Raw genomic sequence first — 19,698 nt, 5'->3', positions numbered from 1 at the left:
GAATAATATCTATGCTATTCCTATTTTATACATCTACTGAAAAAGAGTTAATAGAATTTCACTCAAAATGTAAAAATTAAGTTAGGTTATCAATAAAATAATTACAAACTAAGTCTACAAAGATATAGTCATTTAAAATTTATCCTTAAAATATGCTTTGAGTTAAAAACATCTTGATGATGAATACGGGCTAACTCAACCATAAAACTCCCTAGATTTATGTGATCAAAATTTTGTTCTCTGTGTTTTTGCGATCAATTTTGTTCTAAGTACACATTCTTAGCAAAAATAAAGAACAATTAATCCGTGACCATTATTTCAATTTCATGGATTTCATTTTATTCTCTTTATCACTGTTCTCCACTAGACCTCCTTTTATTTAAGCTACTAAAAATAGAGAATTGTGTCAATTTACTTGAACAAGAAGGCATTTTTTTTTTTGACTGGTAAAAATTCCCATAGGGGTGTTTCCTGCTAGTGCCTGACTTATTTTAAAAATGTGTAAATTTCATTGTCTCTGCACTGCTATAGTTAGCAAGTATCTGATACTCTAACCTAAAGCTCAACTCTAAAGGTAAGGAACAGATTTTCCAAAATATACTCATTATTTTAACACGTCCTATAGCAATTTATCTTTTGTGTGTCTCCTACATCCCTCCAAAACACAACTCTTTAAAGTGAGGTCAGTTTTTACTCTGAAAAACACAAAAGAAACTACTAAATATATTAAAACTCCAATGTTTAAGATCATTATATTTTGTTTTAAAGAGCAGAAAAAGTATTCCCAATAAGCTACAAATTATGTGGAGTTGGTATTATAAATGTGTTTTTTAATTATAATATAAAACCTGTTTATGAGGGTTGTTAAGAAAGTAATATTTTAATGAAACATTTAGTTTTGAAGCCTAGGTCATCTGTTGGATTCCTCTTCTTGCTGCCATATACAACTGAGAAGACTTAGAATTTTCTTTAAGCCACTGCCTCTTATCTAATCATTCTACTCTTACAAGGAGGACTCCTCTCCACCAGCCATACTAAACCTCTCTGTTCATTAAACATGCCAACTTTTTAATCACTTTGGGGCCTCTGCATATACTTTGTCATCTGCTTAAAAGGCTCATCCACCTTCTTCTTCATTTAGCTAGCTGTTAAATGAGTCTCTGCTAAATCAGTACCCTCATAAGCCTTCCAAGACACCTCTGCAAATGGTAACATATCTATTTGATACTTTCACAGCCCCTCTATTTTCTTTGGAGCAGTCATAAAAGTTGTAGTTTTTTCTGTTGAATCTGTTTTCATGATACACTGTATATATAACTGAAGAGCATGAACGATAGCTTCTTTGTTCACTGCTATCTATCCAGCAATCAGCACCAATGCCCAGTTTACAGGAGGCAAGTAATAAACATTTACTGTATGGTTCCTAAATTGGTCACTCCCTAGTCCAGGCTCCACTACTATTTCCCAGTTTTTTAACTAATCTACCTCTTTAGTCTCTCCTAAATCTATTTTACATAATTGCCAACTAACCAGTTTATGCCCAAATTCCTTTCAAAACTTTAACAAAGCCCTTCTATCAAAACAATATAATCCAAACTTCTAAATTTCTCATTCATGGTTCTCTACAATTTAGCTACAACCTCACTTTCCAACCTCTCATTATTCTCCCCCATGAGTACCACATGCCAGCCAAACCAAATCAATTGTCTTTTTTCCTTGCCATTCATTCAACAAAATATGAACTGTTAGATACTAATGACAAAAGACAGCCTATTCACCACTGTTATAAAGTTTACGCTGGGGGATGGGGAATAGAGGACAGTCACTTCATCCCCGAAATATATAAACTATTCTAAGTATAAAGATAAAAAAGTAGAAGAAGCTATGTGCGATGCAAAAGAGTTTACTAATTCTAGTCTGGAGGCTTGGGGAGATATTATTTAAGGAAATATTTAAGGTCAGATTTTTAACATAAAAGAGAGAAAAGTCTATTGTGCATAATAACTCCACATAGAATTCTTCATCCTTCCTTTCTTTACATCCATACTTTGTCTCATATTCCAACATGGCTGGGGCAATATGGCAATATGCATCAAGGACCATAAATATCTATATGCAAGCTCTGACCCATAATCCGACTTTGGGGATTTACTGCTTTGCATTGTACTTGTTGATCCTTTATGTATTAAATCAGGTCAAAGCAAAACCTGAAAAAAGGTCCAAGAAGTATTAGTAAATTATTGATGGCATCTCAGGTTATCTAGGCTACCAATCATTCTGAGAGTGAATTAAAGAATGTGGCAACAGTCCAGTTTCTTTTAAATAACAGGAAAATACACAGAATAAAAGAAATTAAATGACAGAAATCCTCAAAAGTGACATTTCTTACAGCCTACTGATTTTATGCGAAAATAGTAAAGATTTAAAAATAAAAATAAAAATCCTATTAAAGCTTAAAGAGCAAACGTTGGCTTATGCTACCCTGTTAATGCTTATATTTAAAATAATTCAGCTTATCAATAAACTTAAAGACAGAATATATCAAAATAAAGAATTTTGAGAAAAAGATCTATTTGATCAAGATCTTAAGCACAAAAACAATTTCCTGATTATTCAGATTGTATAGAAAATCTCAACCTTGTCTACAGGCAGCTTAAAACAGACATTTAAATATTTTGTGTAAATATCCCTTATACATATCTTTAAGTTGATGAGCACTCCTTTCTCAAGTGATGCAACAAGATATTGAATATGTTAAATAAGAAATATATATGGAACCACAGAAGACCCTAAATAACCAAAGCAATGTTGAGCAAGAAGAACAAAGGTGGAGGTATCACACATCCTGATTTTAAATTATAATACAAAGCTATACTAATCAAAACTAATTAGTATATTATGGTACTGATAAAAATAGACAAATGGAACAGAATAAAAAGCCCAGAAATAAACCCATGCATATATGTTGAATTAATGTACAACAAAGGAGCAAAGAATACAATGGGTAATTGTATATTCTTTGATTATATATTCTTCAATAAATGGTGTTGGGGAAACTGGACAGCCACATGCAAAAGACTAAAATTGGGACTACTATCTTACACCATAAACAAAATTAACTCAAAATGGATTAAAGACTGATTAAAGACTTGAACGTAAGACTTGAAACCATAAATACCTATAAGAACATGCAGGTGGTAAGCGCCCTGACATCAGTCTTGGCAACAATTTTTTTGATCTGACACCAAAAGTAATGACAAAAGCAAAAATAAACAAGGAGAACTCTATCAAACTAAAGAGTCTGCCCAGCAAAAGAACCTATCTACAAAATGAAAGGGCAAGCTACCAACAAATGGGAAAACAGATTGCAAATGATAGAGCTAAGAGGTTAATACCCAAAATATATAAGGAACTCTAACAACTGAATAGCAAAAAAAACCCCTAAGTAATTTGACTAAAAAATAGACATTTTTCCAAAGAAGACGTATGGACAGGTAACAGGTACATGAAAAGATGCTCAGCATCACAAATATTAGGGAAATACAAATCAAAACTAAGTGATATATCATCTCACACATATTAGAAAGGCTATTATCAAAAAGACAACAAACAGGGACACCTGGGTGGCTCAGTGGGTTAAGCATCTACCTCCAGCTCAGGTCATGATCCCAGGGGCCCGGGATCTAGTTCCACATTGGACTCCTTGCTCAGCAGAGAGCCTGCTTCTCCTTCTCCCTGCCACTCCCCCTGCTTGTGCTCTCTCTGACAAATAAATAAAATCTTATAAAAAAAATAAGAAAGAAAATATGATACGGGTAGCATTTCAAATTAATGGGGGAAAATATAATTTTTCAAGTGAATACATGAATGATAAGAAGTGAAAAGCCTCATTGCTGATAGGGAGAAATTTTCAGTGGTTTTAAAAAAAGATCAAAATAGGCACAACAACATTCCCTAAAGCCAAAACCTAATCCAAAGCAAAGCCCTAACTCTCATCAATTCTATGAAGGCTGAGAGAGGTAAGAAAGCAACAGAAGAAAAGTCTGAAACTAGTAGAGGTTATTAGTTCACGAAGTTTAAGGAAGGAAGTTATTTCTGTAACATAAAAGTACCCAAGATGAAGCTGCTAATGTAGAAGCTACAATGAGTTATCCAGATTACACCAAACGACAGATTTTCAAGGTAGAGTAAATAGCCTTACACTGGAAGAAGATGCCACCTAGGACTTTCATAGCTGGAAAGGAGAAGTCAATGCCTGGATTCAAAGCCTTAAAGGACAGGCAACTCGCTTATTAGGGGCTAATGCAGTTGGAGACTTTAAGCTGAAACCAATCATTTACCATTCCAAAAATCCTAGGGCCCTTAAGAATTATGCCAAATCTACTCAGCTTGTGCTCTATAAATGGAACAAGAAAGCATGTCTGATAGCAAATTTGTTTACAAAATAGTTTACTGAATATCTTAAACTCACTGTTGAGATTTGCTCAGGGAAAAAGATTCCTTTCAAAATATAACTACTCATTGACAATACACCTGCTCACCCAAGAGCTCTGATGGAGATCTACAATGAAATTAATGTTACTTTTGTCCCTGCTAAAACATCATTCTGCAGTCCATGGATCAAGCAGTAATATCTAGTCTTATTACTTAAGAAATACATTTCCTAGGGCTATAGCTGCCACAGATGTGATTCTTTGGATGGATCGGGGCAAAGTAAACTGAAAACCTTCAAGGAAGGATTCTCCACTAAGATGCCATTAAGAACATTTGTGATTCATGGGAAGAGGTCAAAATAGCAATATTAACAGGAGTTTGGAAGAAGTTAATTCCAAGCCTTATAGATGACTTCAAAAGGTTCCAGACTTCAGTGGAGGAAGTAACTGCAGATGTGGTGGAAATAGGAAAAGAATTAGAATGAGAAGTGGAACCTGAAGATGGGACTGAATTGCTGCAATCTCGTGGTAAAACTAACAAATGAGGAGTTACTTCTTACGGATAAGCAAAGAAAGTGGTTTCTTGAGATGGAATCTACTCTTGGTAAAGATTATTGGAAATGACAACAAAGGATTTAGAATATTACATAAACTTAGTTGATAATGCAGCGGCCAGTGTGAGAGAACGGACTCCCAATTTTTAAAGTTCTACTGTGTAAAATGCTATCAAACAGTATCACATGCTACAGAGAAATCATATGTGAAAGGAAGAGCCAATAGATATAGAAAACTTCACTGCTGTCCTAAGAATCTGTCACAGCAACCCCAATCTTCAGCAATCGCCACCCTGATCAGTCAGTAGCCACGAAAATCGGAGTAAGACCCTCCACCAGCAAAAAGATTATGACTCACTGAAAGCTCAGATAATGGTTACCATCTTTTAGTAATGAAATATTTTTAATTAAGGTCATGTTCATTGGTTTTTTTAGACATAATGCTATACTGCACACTTAAAAGACGGCAGTATAAACACAACTTTTATATGCACTAGGAAACCAAAAATTCCATTTGACTAGTTTTATTGTGATATTCACTTTACTGCAGTTGCCTGAAACCAAACCCACAACATGTCTGAGGTATGCCACATACTACTTTATAGTTAACACAGAAATAATAAAAGGCTTTTGCAACTATATTATCTCCATCTGGAAATGTACCTTTATTTCTCTTTAATATCAGGAAGTATAATTATGAATATAAATTGCTATGTAGTAGTAAGAACTTTAAGAAAAATAGGAAGACCTAAAATGTTACTTAATAAAATAAGCAAAAAGTAGAATGACTTCATAACTTAAAGAAACGCAAGAGTTGTTGGCAAATACATTCATTTGTGAAAAGCCAAACTCACTAAAGAAAAGTTAATATAAATGTATGCTCCAACATGTTTATCACACACATTCAAAATATTACTTCCATACTTTGTTTTTATCTATAATTGAAAACCGGTCCAAGAATTATTCTAGAACAGCTTTTACATTTCAGACACACACCATATCTGATAAACTATTCAGCTATACTAAATTAAATCCCATCATAGTAATCTTTTTTGACAGATGTTGCATACTTTATGGTAAACAGATTGGTAACTTATCCTACAAATCTATAAGGTTGTATATAAACTGATAAAAACATTCTTAATATGCATTTTTATAAAGATATGACTATCATATGTGCTTACGGCCGTTAGTCAAGAAACCTATCAACTGAGAATGTTCCAAATCACAAATAGAAAGAGTTGTTCAATAAACAACCATTGGTTTTATAATATGCACTATTCTCTTCAGAATTTAAAATGTGTCCACTGGTTGGACAGAAAGGAGGACAGAGATAAACCCTTCCCTCTTTACCCTCCAAAAGATAGAATATCAAATAATTTTAAATTAATTAGAGGCAAAGATAGGTCAGCACAAAATAATGAATAATTTGTCATAATTAGTATATAGTAGAAAAAAGTGTACTCTGCAGCTTAAAAATATTCCATTCAGTGGGTTATCAGGCTTCACTGAAGCTTCAATCTAAATTACTTCTCTGATTTTCCAACACACAAATTATGTCCATGTCATTCTAATTACTCTATATTTTTCTTCAAAATATCTATCATAATTTGTAATTTTATCTTTATTTAGTATGTTTCTTCTTCTGGACTTAAAGCTCTGAGAGTGTGCTCCCTACCTTCTAACCAGTGCTTGGCCAGAAGAGCCACTCATTCACATTTGTAATATTCCCTTCTTCGAACACCTGTACCTGTTATACTGCTATTACTAATTACATCATAATCATGATACATATTGTATTTATCCTCTCTGGAAGGACGAACATTAGCTTTTTAAAAAGTTTCTATATATTCTTAAAAATGACAAAATTACAGAAATGGTTAATAGATGAGAATGTATCAATGTCAACATGCTGGTTGTGATATTTTACTATAGTTTGCGAGATGTTATTCCAAGATGTTATATTGGAAATGTGAACTGTGTAAATGGGAAACTGTGTGAAGAACAAAGGGGATCTCTTTATTATTTCTTACAACTGCATGTGAATCTATAACCATTTCAAAATAAAACGTCTAATTAATAAAAGAGGTTTTACATTAGAATTATTTACAGACACTTTAAAAAAATAAGAGATGCCAGTCAAGATTTCTTTCTAGAGAAAATTTCAGATTTTTAGGGATTGGGCTCAGTCTTCATTAATTAATTAATTTTAAGATTTTATTTATTTGAGAAGGGTGCATAGGAGTGGGGGGGGCATGGTGGCAGCACTCGGGGAGGGAGAGAAAATGTGAAGCAGACTCCGCCGTGCAGAGCTCAATCCCACAACCAGGAGATCATGACCTGGGTGACATAGGTTGGCTGTCCAACTCTTGGTTTCAGCCCATGTCATGATCTCAGGGTCATGAGATCAAGTCCCGTGTTAGGGAACTCCGTACTCAGCACAGAGTCTGCTTCAGATTGTTTCTCTCTCCCTGCCACCTCCCCTCTGCTTGCAAGCTCTCTCTCAAATAAACAAACAGAACAACAAATCTAAACCCTGGACTAAGTTCTACTAGATACACCCTCCCCCTGCCAATAACCTTACAGAGATCTCATTGTTGGTCTAAGATGAGTACTTCTTTTTTCACCTGAAGCTATATATTCTGCTTTGCCCCATCTTCCTCATTCTTTATACACTAAAAATATTAAATCACTGATTTTTCTTTTCATTACTTTAATAGGCTGTAAATATGTGACCTAGAAATTGGCAATCTGATGCAGGTTCTTAAATCCCGGATGTGCTTCGCAATAACCACTCTGAAGGTAGAGTATAGGAGCTCTGTTACACATCATAGCAGAGCATACTCAGAAAATCTGACGTAAAAAGTCTGAGGTGGCTTCAGGGAAATCTATATTTGTAAAACAAAACTCTATAATTGATTCTGAGGCACAAAGTTAAACAATGACTTACGGTTTCCATCTTTATCCTCTGGCTTTCAGTGAAAAGACTAATGACAAATTAAGTCTAAATCTGATATTTCTAAAAATATCAATTGTGCACAATGAAAAAGAAAAGAATTTATAGTGATGTACAATACAATGAATGTCAGAGACCTATTAGTCCAGGTTCTGTCATTAAATAAGACCTAAGCAGCTTACTGTCTCTGAGCCTTAAGCTTCCCAGCTATAAATAAGGAGCTACAAAACCACTAGAAAACAAAGAAGTTGTACTGGATTTTTTTTTCTTTTTTTTAAAAACGGTGTTTCCAGAAGTCTTAGGGGTCCACAGAAGTGCTTTGGCCATCAGGAGGAAAGCTGAACAGAGATATAGGTTGAACAGCATGAAGGGGCTCTGAATTGACTTACACAGATGTACACACATACAATGCCACATCCGAAAACAAGTTGTAACACACACACACAATTTAAAAACTATGGTTCTAGAACTTGAAACCTGAGCCACACTTAAGTGCTCAAAAGCCACAAATGACTATTGGCTACTACGCTGAACGATGTAGATATAAAAGCATTTCCATTGCTGCAGAAAAAACTCCTATTGTTGATTCAGTAACTGTGCACTACTGGATCAGAAACTCTCTAAGATTTCTTCCAACTCTAAAATTCTTTCTTAATATTTGAAGAAAATGCATTAATACATGCATTCAAAATCACCTGAGTTAGAAAACATTCCAAAGGTAGCTAAAAATATTTAAACAACTAAAATAAAAAGGAAACACTATCATTGGAAAAGAGAAAAGATTTCTGGACTTTGAGAAAGTCACCAGAACTTTAGTCTGAAAATGCTTTAGACTTTGTCCAAAACTTTGAAAAACTACAGGAATCAAAGAACTACAGCAATCAAAGAAAAACAGAAAAACTACACTGATACCAGCTTTAAAAAATTCTTAGGTAATGATAAAGTCACATAAAAGCTTCTGGAAGCATTATCCACTCCATTAACCTCCTTTGAGCTGTACTTCTCTCTTGAGTACACAGGACAAATACTTTATTTTACTGTTAAACATGGTAAACTGAATCTCATAAACATAAAATAATGAATACAAGGTCCAGGGTTAAGAAAGGGAACAAGTCAGAACTGGAACAAACCTTCTTCCTCATGAAGCAAACACCAAAGTGAGAAAGCATTATCATGGACAAAAATACAAACTCACTAATATAAAGAAAATAATTTATTCATTTAACAAATATTTACTGAACACCTATACTGTACAGACTTAGTATACTAGGTGCTAAAGATATAAAAAGGAGAATTTGCTTTCAAAAGTGTCACAGCAGGGATAATTAAATAAGTTCTAGACAAAACAAAACACCCAAGTGAACATATTGTCCTAAGAAGTGGGGGGAAGTCCACAAGGAAAAAACAAAATATTAGCATCCCTCTTTCACAAGGTTGAATTATATAACTTAAAAAAAAAAAGGCAGTGCATGAATTCAGTTATCTATTGTCCATTAGCATCCCACATATGATTCATCTCTTTATTTCACAACCAATGACATACTAGGAATTTGCATGTATTCTTTAAGAGAATCAGATTTTTTAAATTATATGTTTGCTAGCTATAATAAAGTACTAATAAAACTGCTCAAGGCTTTAATTCCCATAGGAAAAGCCCCATGATTGCACTATACTTCTAACTCTAAAAAACCACTTCAATAACAACCCTAAAATTAGGCAAACAAGTACGGATGCCTCAGCAAAAACAAATGGCACTGAAGAAAAACTCTGGTCTACACACAATTCCAAAGAGGCAAACATTAAAGTAATTTTTTAAACACTTATGGAGCATATTTACTGTTTGACTTCATCTGTGGCCAAAAGGGCGCTAGTTATTTTTCAAATTCTAATATGTAAAATTAGTTTCTAATAGGTTATATAAGTTTCACAATTTTTCCGCCAATAATTTTCTCACACAACAAAGAAAATTTCAACTGAAATTCACCATACTTTCCATGTTTCAACATTTTAGGATGTCACAGGAGTTTACTATATGAGAATTCAAATATATAATTAAATAAAACAAACTCAATTAACTGAAATGATTACCAAATGTGGTCTTTCAACAGTATTCCTGATTCACTAACTTCTTCCTTATTTGAACTCCTGCTGAAACCATTCTAAAACTGTCTATTTCATTTTTCTCTCTACACAGGGCATAACAGTACTCTTCAAAAAGGTTAAGTGACAATCATAATACTGCCTTGAAGTTACCATTTTCAAAAATCATGCTTTGCCACACACAGAGAAGCTAAAGAAGGTATTTCTGAGTCTGAAGCATTCCCAAATAAAAACAAAAGTTAGGATTTTTAATAAATCACTATCAGATTGTTTTCTTTTTCTTCTAAAGCAAAGGGAAATAAAATAAAAATCCAATTAACTAGAATCCTATTAAGTATAATTTTATAGTCAATGGAAATTTCCAGGAATTTAAAAGTAGAAAAATACAAATCAAATCAGGGTGTTCTTACTTAATGCTGATACACTGGTGGATGCGACAAAAAGTCTCAAATATGAAGAGACGAGCATTTTCAATGAAATCTTCAAGACAAGCCACCAAGAAGAAGTCATTCACAAGTACCTACGTATGTAAAATATAACAAAAAAAAATTAATAGCACAGACAAGCAATTTTCAAAAATGTGACCCAAAGTATTTCCTGTATGCTTTACTTATTGTTCCAGTTACTAGAATTCTCTCACCTAATATCACAAGTTCTATACACCATAGCACTTTCTAGAATACTATGTTCAAGTCTCTAACAATTTAAAGTAGTAAATGAATGCTGCAAGAAAAAACCTGAAGCACTGCCATGTTTTCTTGTTCTACTGATGACTTGGGCAACCTTGTGACAAAGGAGCTTTGTCCTGTCCATTACCCTATATAAATTCTTTGTAGATAACATATCTTTTCTAGCTTCTTAAAATAGTTACAACAGACTAAAAATAAGCATATTTCTGTGAAGTAAGTAGACCTGGGAGTAGACAAAGGAAAACAAATTCAAGGGGTGGCTCCTACTCCACAGACGGTATCATAATTAAAAGAGAATATTTTAACTTCATTAGTGTATATTTAACAAATATACACCAATATATAGTAACACCGCATATAACTATATGAACACAAATTACCACATTGGAGTCCATTTTATATTTTGTCCAATGTGTGAAAGTCACCTCTGAAATTATACTTACATGATAATTTTCTTTTCCTTAGAGAAATAAAATCTTAGTCCTTCAATAAACTCTTTATATTTGTGTTAACGTTTGGGTTCAAAAATGAAACTGACAACTAACAACTGATGGATTTGGTAAATGTATTTAAAAGGTAAGTTTTTAGTTTAATTTCTTAAAACTTTGCACTCTAACATAATAAAACCCCAGAAATCTAACTCTTCAAGTTGCTCAAGTTCTACCAATCAACAGAAGACATTATTGTTACAAAATTCATGCCCTTATAACTTTACTGGTTTATAGCAAATGTTAAGTACAATCGTGTGAAAAATTCTAAAGATAGGTGCACTTATGAAACAAATTGAGAATCACAGTTAGGATGTGCAATTCTATATGATCTTATAAATACATACTTCACACATTTACTCATATAGGATAAGACATGGAATTACGGGTGTATGTGTGAATATATAATGCCGCCAAAGTTTTAAAAAAATACTAACAAAAGGGATACACATATGGCAATAACATTAAAAATGTCATTACCCCAGCACATTTCTAAACAATCATTTTAAGACTGTTTGATATATAATTCCTTTAATAAAACACTGCAAGTTAACTTACAATATCCAAACATTAAAGAATGTTATTAATTTATAAGTAAAAATTCATACTTACTGATTCACATTCCCTCAGCTTTTTCTGAGCCCCATCAAAGTCAAAGTTAACATATAAACATTCAACAAATTCTGTAATTGGGTCTTTATATGTGTAAGACTCCTGTAAAATTAAGCCAAAGGTCAAGCTGGATCAGATTCAACACGGTTTGGTAGACTGCCCTTAGACTATCTCAATCTTCCTGTTTTCTCTTCCTTTACCATTAATTTCTAACCAATTACCCTGTGTCATCTCAAAGCAACTGCTCATACCCTGATTCCAGGTGACACCTTAAGCTTATAATACCTTCCAGACTGAGTTCTCTAAATTCTCATCCTAGAGAACCATTCTAGGATGAGAACCATTCCAAAGGCTTTCAAGTTTCTCTATTACCAAAAGTCTCCCTTAGTCAATAAATACTGAAGAACATCTCTAAGTATGAGGGTATTCATACACTGCTGAATTTGTCTTTTTGTATTTAATTCATTCTTAGGTCAAATAATTTTTTTTCTAACCCACAGTTATTGCTGAGAAGCTCACTAAAAACCAATCAGTAGGGCTGCAGCTTTTGTACAACTTGGGGACTACTATTATTGTATCCTATGTAAAGATCATTACTCTGAATTATGTAGGTAAGCCATCTCCCAACAAACAGTGCCAGGCTCCACATCTCCTTCACTCTTTGCAATAAAGACAACACTAATATACAGTGTATAAAGTATCCACCTCGCAAGGATCAGTATTCATTCATACCACATCTAATGTAAGTATATCTTAGAATTAAAGAAAGTAAATGCCCATCTGAGTATCTTGGGTTCCTCTTTCTCGATGTATCCTTTCTCCTATTTTTCAAACATTTTTACCTTAAGAATTATGAGTGTTACTCTAGGAACAGATACTACATCTAGCTTGGACAGACTTATAAAACGCAATAAAGATTTTAGTTTTTACCTGCTGAATAACTTTAACAAGATCTTTTAGCACCTGTCGGCGTTTCCGAACATCTTTGTTTGTTATGACGGCTGTAGTCAAATAGCGCAGAATATGTGGACACATTGTCTGAATTGCATTAAGATACCTAACGTAAAAATATAAATAACTTTAATATTTTTTAAATTTAATATTAGTAATTTACCCAGTTTCTCTAAATCTGTAATTAACCACATGTGATTTAAAGAAACACTTGAACAGCCCATTACACTGCACTGCTTCAGTAACGTGTAACTGCAAACACTTAATGATATTACAAGGACTATCACTTTCAAGGAAATGAAAAAGCAGAAGTCTGCAGAGAATGCCAGCTTGTAACCCCCCAGTATGAAGTGAATTGCCAGACTCACTTCAGAGGTAAATAATCCTATTATTATTGTTGAGTAAAAGGATTTTGGAAGGCCCCTATATGTGCTGTCTATCTGTTCCAAAGACTGCTAAGCTATGGCTTTCAGTCATTCACTCTTTGGAAAAAATGTGTCAAAACCTTCTGTGTGTAAATCAGTCATCATAATCAGAAAATGAGGCACTTAAATAAAGATTCTGATGATGAAAGACTGAAAACTACAGGAAAAAGTAAACTGTTAAAGTATTATAAGGCTTTGGTTAACTTGGTAGCACTGGGAATTAGAAAAGAAGGATTATATGTCAGACAAATATCAACAGGGCCATTGCTAATATTTAACAAATCCTGCTAGTCTGAACATCAGCAGCTGGCCATCCTCTGTCATTTGGTGTTTATGTTGTATTCCTCCCGTTCAATTCTTTAAATAGCTCCCTAATTTTTATCCAAGAAGTACCTCTGAGTGTCAGGCACTATGCCAACCTTGGAAATACATGTCAATAAAGTCCATTTCTCTTGACTGAATATATAAACCCCAAAGTACCACCCAGCTTCATCTCCCACCAAACCATCATTGACTGCTTCTCATTTTTCTCACTTAAAGCTCACTCCATGGACTGTTCTCCCAAACACATCCCTCTGAAAGCCTAAACTCTAGCCATCTTCAAGATCCAGCTTAGATATCGTTATCTTCCAGATTCTTCTCAACTATGGTATTAATAAACCTTTATATTTCATCACACTGTAGATTCCCCATAAAATGTTGTTTGAACTCCGTATAAGACACCAGAATCTGACAGTAGTCCAACAGCTAATGTTTAGTCTCTCCTTAAATTCCCTCTAAATAAGGCAGGGAATAAAAAGAATCAACACCCACTCAAGAATAAACCAATTTCTAGGAAAAAATGACTAAATAAATCAGCCAAACTTTCATTATCTGAAATATTATGCCTGACTTTCAGGTAGAAATTTTTAAATTGCAATCTTCATTCAGAATAATTCTTTGTCTCAATACTCTCTTGCCAGAGACCTCATGTGCAAGCACAGGAAAGGCTAACTATTTTTCTCAATACTGATTTTGAAGTAAGTAATTTTAGTAAGCATTTCTGGAACTCATAAACTTATCCATACGGTTTAAAAAACTAAATTTATTGTATAAAATGTTAAACATATTTTACTTATCCTAGATTTGTATCACTGCATCACATGTATCTTCACTGTTTTTAATGGAGGATAACTTCTTGGGAATCATATCCCACTCTTTTTGAGAGTATATGGTAGGGGTTAGCAAAACTTTTGTAAAAGGCCAGATAATAAATATTTTAGGTTTTGCAGGCCAGGGGGCATAATTGAAAACATTGCACAAGTACTTATATGAAAAGAAAACAAATTTCCAAAACATTTTATTGATAAAACTCAAAATATTAAGAGTGGAGTATGATTTTTTTATAATTTATCTACTAATGAGAAGAACAGCATTTATCTACTGGGGACAATTTTGCTTAATTGCATTCAAAGTTAGAAATTCTAACACTAAAATTTATTGCAAATGTTTCTCTTAATGCTGTTCTATAATGAAAATTTACATACTCAGTCTTTGTAAATGTTTTTCATGAACCTAGTACTACCAAAAACTGGTATCAATTGATACAAATATGATTTTAATTTATCATACTTATCACCTGGAAGGCATTACTGAACTGTTCATTTCTTCTTTTCATATTGTCCCTCAGGGTATATTACACTGCAGATAAATCACTTCCAATTCAACAGCACAGTTAAGTGAATTTTGAAATATGGAAATTTCCCTTGTATTTACAATGAGGTCTAAAACTTTCTGGAATTATAATTTGAGCTTAAAAAATATATCTGCGGCAAATCTGTGTGGGAATGAAGGTCTCCTTTCTTGTTCTACCATGTGAAAGAACAGAAAACATAAAGCAGCTGGACATTTCTTGTTATTCTATGCTATGTTAATTGTCACTGAAGTGATTACTGCAATATAGTTTTCCATATAAATACTATTTTGTTTAGTAATTTTAGGGTGAATTAAGAAATATTAACAAGTTACAGCAAAAGTTGATTTCCAGAGCCACCCAAGGCTTGAAAATAATGTCTGAGGGCAATTTTTCTCATTCAGAAAAAATCCAATCTTAGCCATTGCTAAGGCTAAGCCACCTACCTGTTGTTAAGTAGAGAAAGCCAAGATATTCTATTTCTGACAAAAATTCATGGACTGATAACAGTTAAGTCCACAGGAGCAAAAGCAGCTCACTGTTGACAAAAATGGTTCAAAAATATACCACATGGGATACCTGGGTGGCTCAGGCAGTTAAGCGTCCAACTCTTTATTTCAGCTCAAGGCACAATCTCAGGGTGGTGAGACTGACATGGCTGGGCTCCATGCTGGGTGTGGGGCCTGCTTAAGATTCTCCTTCTTCCTCTTCCTCTGCCCTTCCCCCCTGCTCACTCACTCTCTTGAAGGAAAGACAGACAGAAAGACTGAAATAACACACCACAGATTCAAGTATTTTCCACAAAGTACCTGGTGACGAATAATGTAATGAATAACCATAGGCTTTTAACAACCTTTTTTTCCTCCACACATATTTGCCACCAAGTTTTAAGACATCTTAGCAGCTTCCACTTCGGGTTGTATTAAATTAGTGTTTTATCAACTTTGAAAATATTTTCACCTGTAGCTCTTCCACACAGACTATTTATTCATAATGGCATATTCTTTAGTCACTTCAAATCCAACACTGATTTCTCAAATCAACAACTGGGCCACATTAGTAAAATTTGTTGACTCCTCAAGAGCCAAGGAAAATCACTAAAAATCATGTGCCTTGTTTTTTAATTGACTGATGTTGCTCCAGATAACTCAACTCCGAGTAACTGTCCTCACCAAAAAGCTAATATTTTTAAACAAGTTCATTTTCTCTGGACATTATTTCTTTGGCTGCTGCAACCGAACATGATTTAGACTCACCACTGGTAAATGGCTTTCCTTACCTGGCTAAACAAAAGCCACTTAGAAACTTATCTGCTTGAAGCCTCATTTTCATTAATTTTTGTGGGGAAATTCTGCTATGATGAAATATTGTTTTAAATTTCTGATTTTCCTAATAGTTGCTTTGCTATCAGTTGGATTATAATGGGGGCTTACAATCTTGCAATGTGAATTAAACTGTATTCTTTTAGCATACCTATAGTGTCAATTCAGTGCTTTGCTTTCTCGTTCAAACAAAATAATCTCCACTCCACTTTGCTTTAAAATCGTATCTGAAGTCCTATTTTCTTGTTCTGACATGATGAGTATGCACTGGTGATAAAGTGGTGCAGTATGGCAATACACAGAGCCCTTGAAACATCGGCCAGGCATAACGGTGCGATGGCATCACTAAGTAGCAGTGTGAAGCAACAAGGGTGCAACATTATATGATCCCTGTCACAACTCAACTCTGCCCTTACAGTTTAAAAGCCGCCAAAGACATTATATAGATCAATGATGCTGGCTGTGTTCCAATAAAAATTTATGGACACTAAAACTGTAGTGTCGTATTTTACATGTCACAAAATATTTTTCTTTTTTCAACCATTTTTTTTTAAGATTTTATTTGAGAGAGAATGAGAGACTGAGAGCACAAGGCGGGGGAGAGAGGGAGAAGCAGGCTTCCCACTGAGCAGGGAGCCCAAAGTGGGGCTCAATCCCAGGACCCTGGGATCATGACCTGAGTCAAAGGCACTCAACCGACTGAGCCACCCAGGTGCCCCTTCTTCAACCATTCAAAACGTAAAAGCCATTCTTAGACAGATAACAGGCCTTAAGAAAAAAGGCAGTGAGCCAGATTCAGCTCACGGTCCAGATCCCTAATATATAGTATTACCATGGGTCCTGACTTCTAGACACAGCAGGGACTCCATACCTAGTGGAACAGAAGTGATCCTTCCTATGTATGCACCTACATAGATCAATACATAAGGAAGGGGAGTAGGGATTAAGAGTGACTCTTACGAAGTTATTTTCATTCACAATCTTGTAGGATTAGTGATGATGTATTTTTAGTTCAGGTCATGGTCTCAGGGTCCTGGGATCGAGCCCCGCATCGGGAGCCTGCATCCTCCTCTCTCTCTGCCTGCCTCTCTGCCTACTTGGGATCTCTGTCTGTCAAATAAATAAATAAATCTTTAGTTCAAATACAAGCAAAACGACAGATGTGGTTTAACAGTCTACATATGAGTGTTGTGCTCTTTTGTTCTATTTCACTCTTACCATCTCCCTTCCTGTCAACTGAAATTTAAGGGTCAATTTTCATCTTTACTGGACTCTTCTAACCTTTGCAGATCTTAACTGGTAGTTGTTATACTTATCCTGTGTTTATAATGCACAATACTATCAGTACTTAGTTAAATATGTTCTCAGGCTATTTCTTGTATTATTTGTCTGGATTATAAACTATTTAAGAACAGAGGCTGTAACACCCCTATTTTGAAATCTAATTTTATTATTTTTTCTTTTTTTTTTTTTCCATAGGCTCTGTGGAGCCCAACATGGGGCTTGAACTCAAGACCCTGAGATCAAGACCTGAGCTGAGATCAAGAGTTAGACGCTTAACCAACTGAGCCACCCAGGCACCCCTATTATTTTTTAAGGGGGGGGGGGGTAAGAGCATTGATACTTACTGTGTTCTGAAGTATAATTTCATGATAGATCCTTAAAATGTTTAGCATATTTTTTCTCTAGTACAACCCTGCTCCAATTATACAGTTTTACGGAACTTTTTTACAGGGTTTTCGAATTGCAAGTCAGATGATTTAGTAATCAAAAGATAAAATACCTCAAAATGAAAAAAATACTTTAAGTAGCCATCATGTGCCAGATGCTACAAGAACATAGAGAATAAAAATTTTGTCCTCAAATATGCTTATACTCTAATAGGAAAAATAGCAATTGTAAATTATTTATTTTAAAGACATTAAAAAATTAAGTATCAAATATAAAGTAGGCAAAATATACAGGACTTCATGAAAGATGACGTTAACCTGAACTAGATCTTCAAAAAGAGGCAGGCTTGGATAGGTTCAAAAAAAAAGAAGGGCATTTCCTGAAAGACAGGCTAAAAGAAAAGAAAAAGAAAAAGAAAAAGAAAAAAGAAAAACAAAACAAAAAAACAAAAAAACAATGCAGGACACTTAATAGAACTTCAGAGGATACATCTTTATTTTATTTTATATTTTAGACAGAAACTGTAAAGGTCATCATCCTGAGCTAAAATATAGGTAAAATACCTATATGAAAAAGAATTTTCTCATCAGTAACAATTAGAAAATAGGAAAGATAAAGATGGAAAGGTCAGTCAGGACAATTTCTGACTACTACCCAGCTGACTATTAACAGTAAAACTTGAAATTTCTTAGGGTGTTTGTTATTTTTATTTAGAAAACACTCAATGGAGTGTTTTTTTTTACAGCTGTAGAGTAATAACCAGGGCATTCTATTACAAATGCATTCTATTCTCTAATAGCATCTACGTTTAGTGGCAGCTGTAGAGTAATACAGCTGTAGAGTAATAACCAGGGCATTCTATTACAAATGCATTCTATTCTCTAATAGCATCTACGTTTAGTGGCAAAGCCTCATCTCTTTAATATTCTATGAACACTTCTCTTACACCTGATACCTTATCTTTATATATAAAGTTACAGTTAAAAGTTCAACATTTTTCAAATATGTAAATCATCTCCATTTTGGATTCAGAATACATAACTGCAGAAATGGTAATATATATGATGTAAGAGACTTTATTTAACCTGCCCTGGCACATAAACTTTCACTTCGAGGACAAAAGTATAAATTATCAACAAAGTACTTTTTATTTTACACAAGTCCTAAAGTCCACAATCTACATAAACTATCAATTTAACAATTTTATCAATTAATATACTCAATAAACCACATTTAATTGTATTACTGTGCTATTAGAAATTGAAAGCAGGAAAAATATAACTTCACCAGTAACTTCACCACTTTTTACTATTTATCAAAGATAACTGAAAAGCACATACTAACTACAGACAAATGCAAATTACTCACTCCTTACTAGTAGCTATGCCACTTGAAGAATATACAACCTAGAAAAATGGCTGAAACAATGATTTGTCAAGCCAACTAGGTATATTCTATCTAATATGAAAAAAGTCAGAATCAGCAAAACTCAAAACATGCCATGGAGACATTTCTATTGAGGAAGACTACTGATGGTAACCTGACCTTACAGAGTGAAGAGGAAGCACAATATTTTAGTGAAAAATGAAAGCTGTAATCCTACTGGAGCAGTTTATTTTCCACATTGTGCTAAAAGGCTGTTTCTGTTTTAAAAAAGTTCCAAAGCTATAAAGATTCTTATTGGGCAGTTGAAAATGTTCAAAAACTGATCTATGGTGATGATGCCAATTCTTGGCAAAGTTACTAAAATTCACTGAATTGTAAACAAACAAACAAATGACACTCTGAGTACCTTAGAACAAACAAGGATAATGGCATTATTCTA

At 34.0% G+C, this 19,698-nt stretch overlaps 1 protein-coding gene across 1 annotated transcript in view; it reads right to left on the bottom strand.

Moving 5' to 3' along the window:
* Positions 1-19,698, bottom strand: part of EIF3E (eukaryotic translation initiation factor 3 subunit E) — a 44,348-nt gene that overhangs the window by 3,008 nt on the left and 21,642 nt on the right. Inside the window, exons 8-10 of the mRNA XM_080802464.1 lie at positions 12,763-12,889; positions 11,833-11,934; positions 10,454-10,563 (exon numbers count right to left, since the gene is read on the bottom strand). Coding sequence (XP_080658590.1) covers positions 10,454-10,563; positions 11,833-11,934; positions 12,763-12,889 — 339 coding nt within the window. The remainder of the gene's footprint in view (positions 1-10,453; positions 10,564-11,832; positions 11,935-12,762; positions 12,890-19,698) is intronic.

This window comes from Martes martes, assembly GCF_963455335.1.
Source record: "Martes martes genome assembly, chromosome: 4".
Taxonomy (NCBI): Eukaryota; Metazoa; Chordata; class Mammalia; order Carnivora; family Mustelidae; genus Martes; species Martes martes.
The sequence above is the reverse complement of the archived record's forward strand: the minus strand, read 5'-3'. Positions and strand labels throughout refer to the sequence as shown.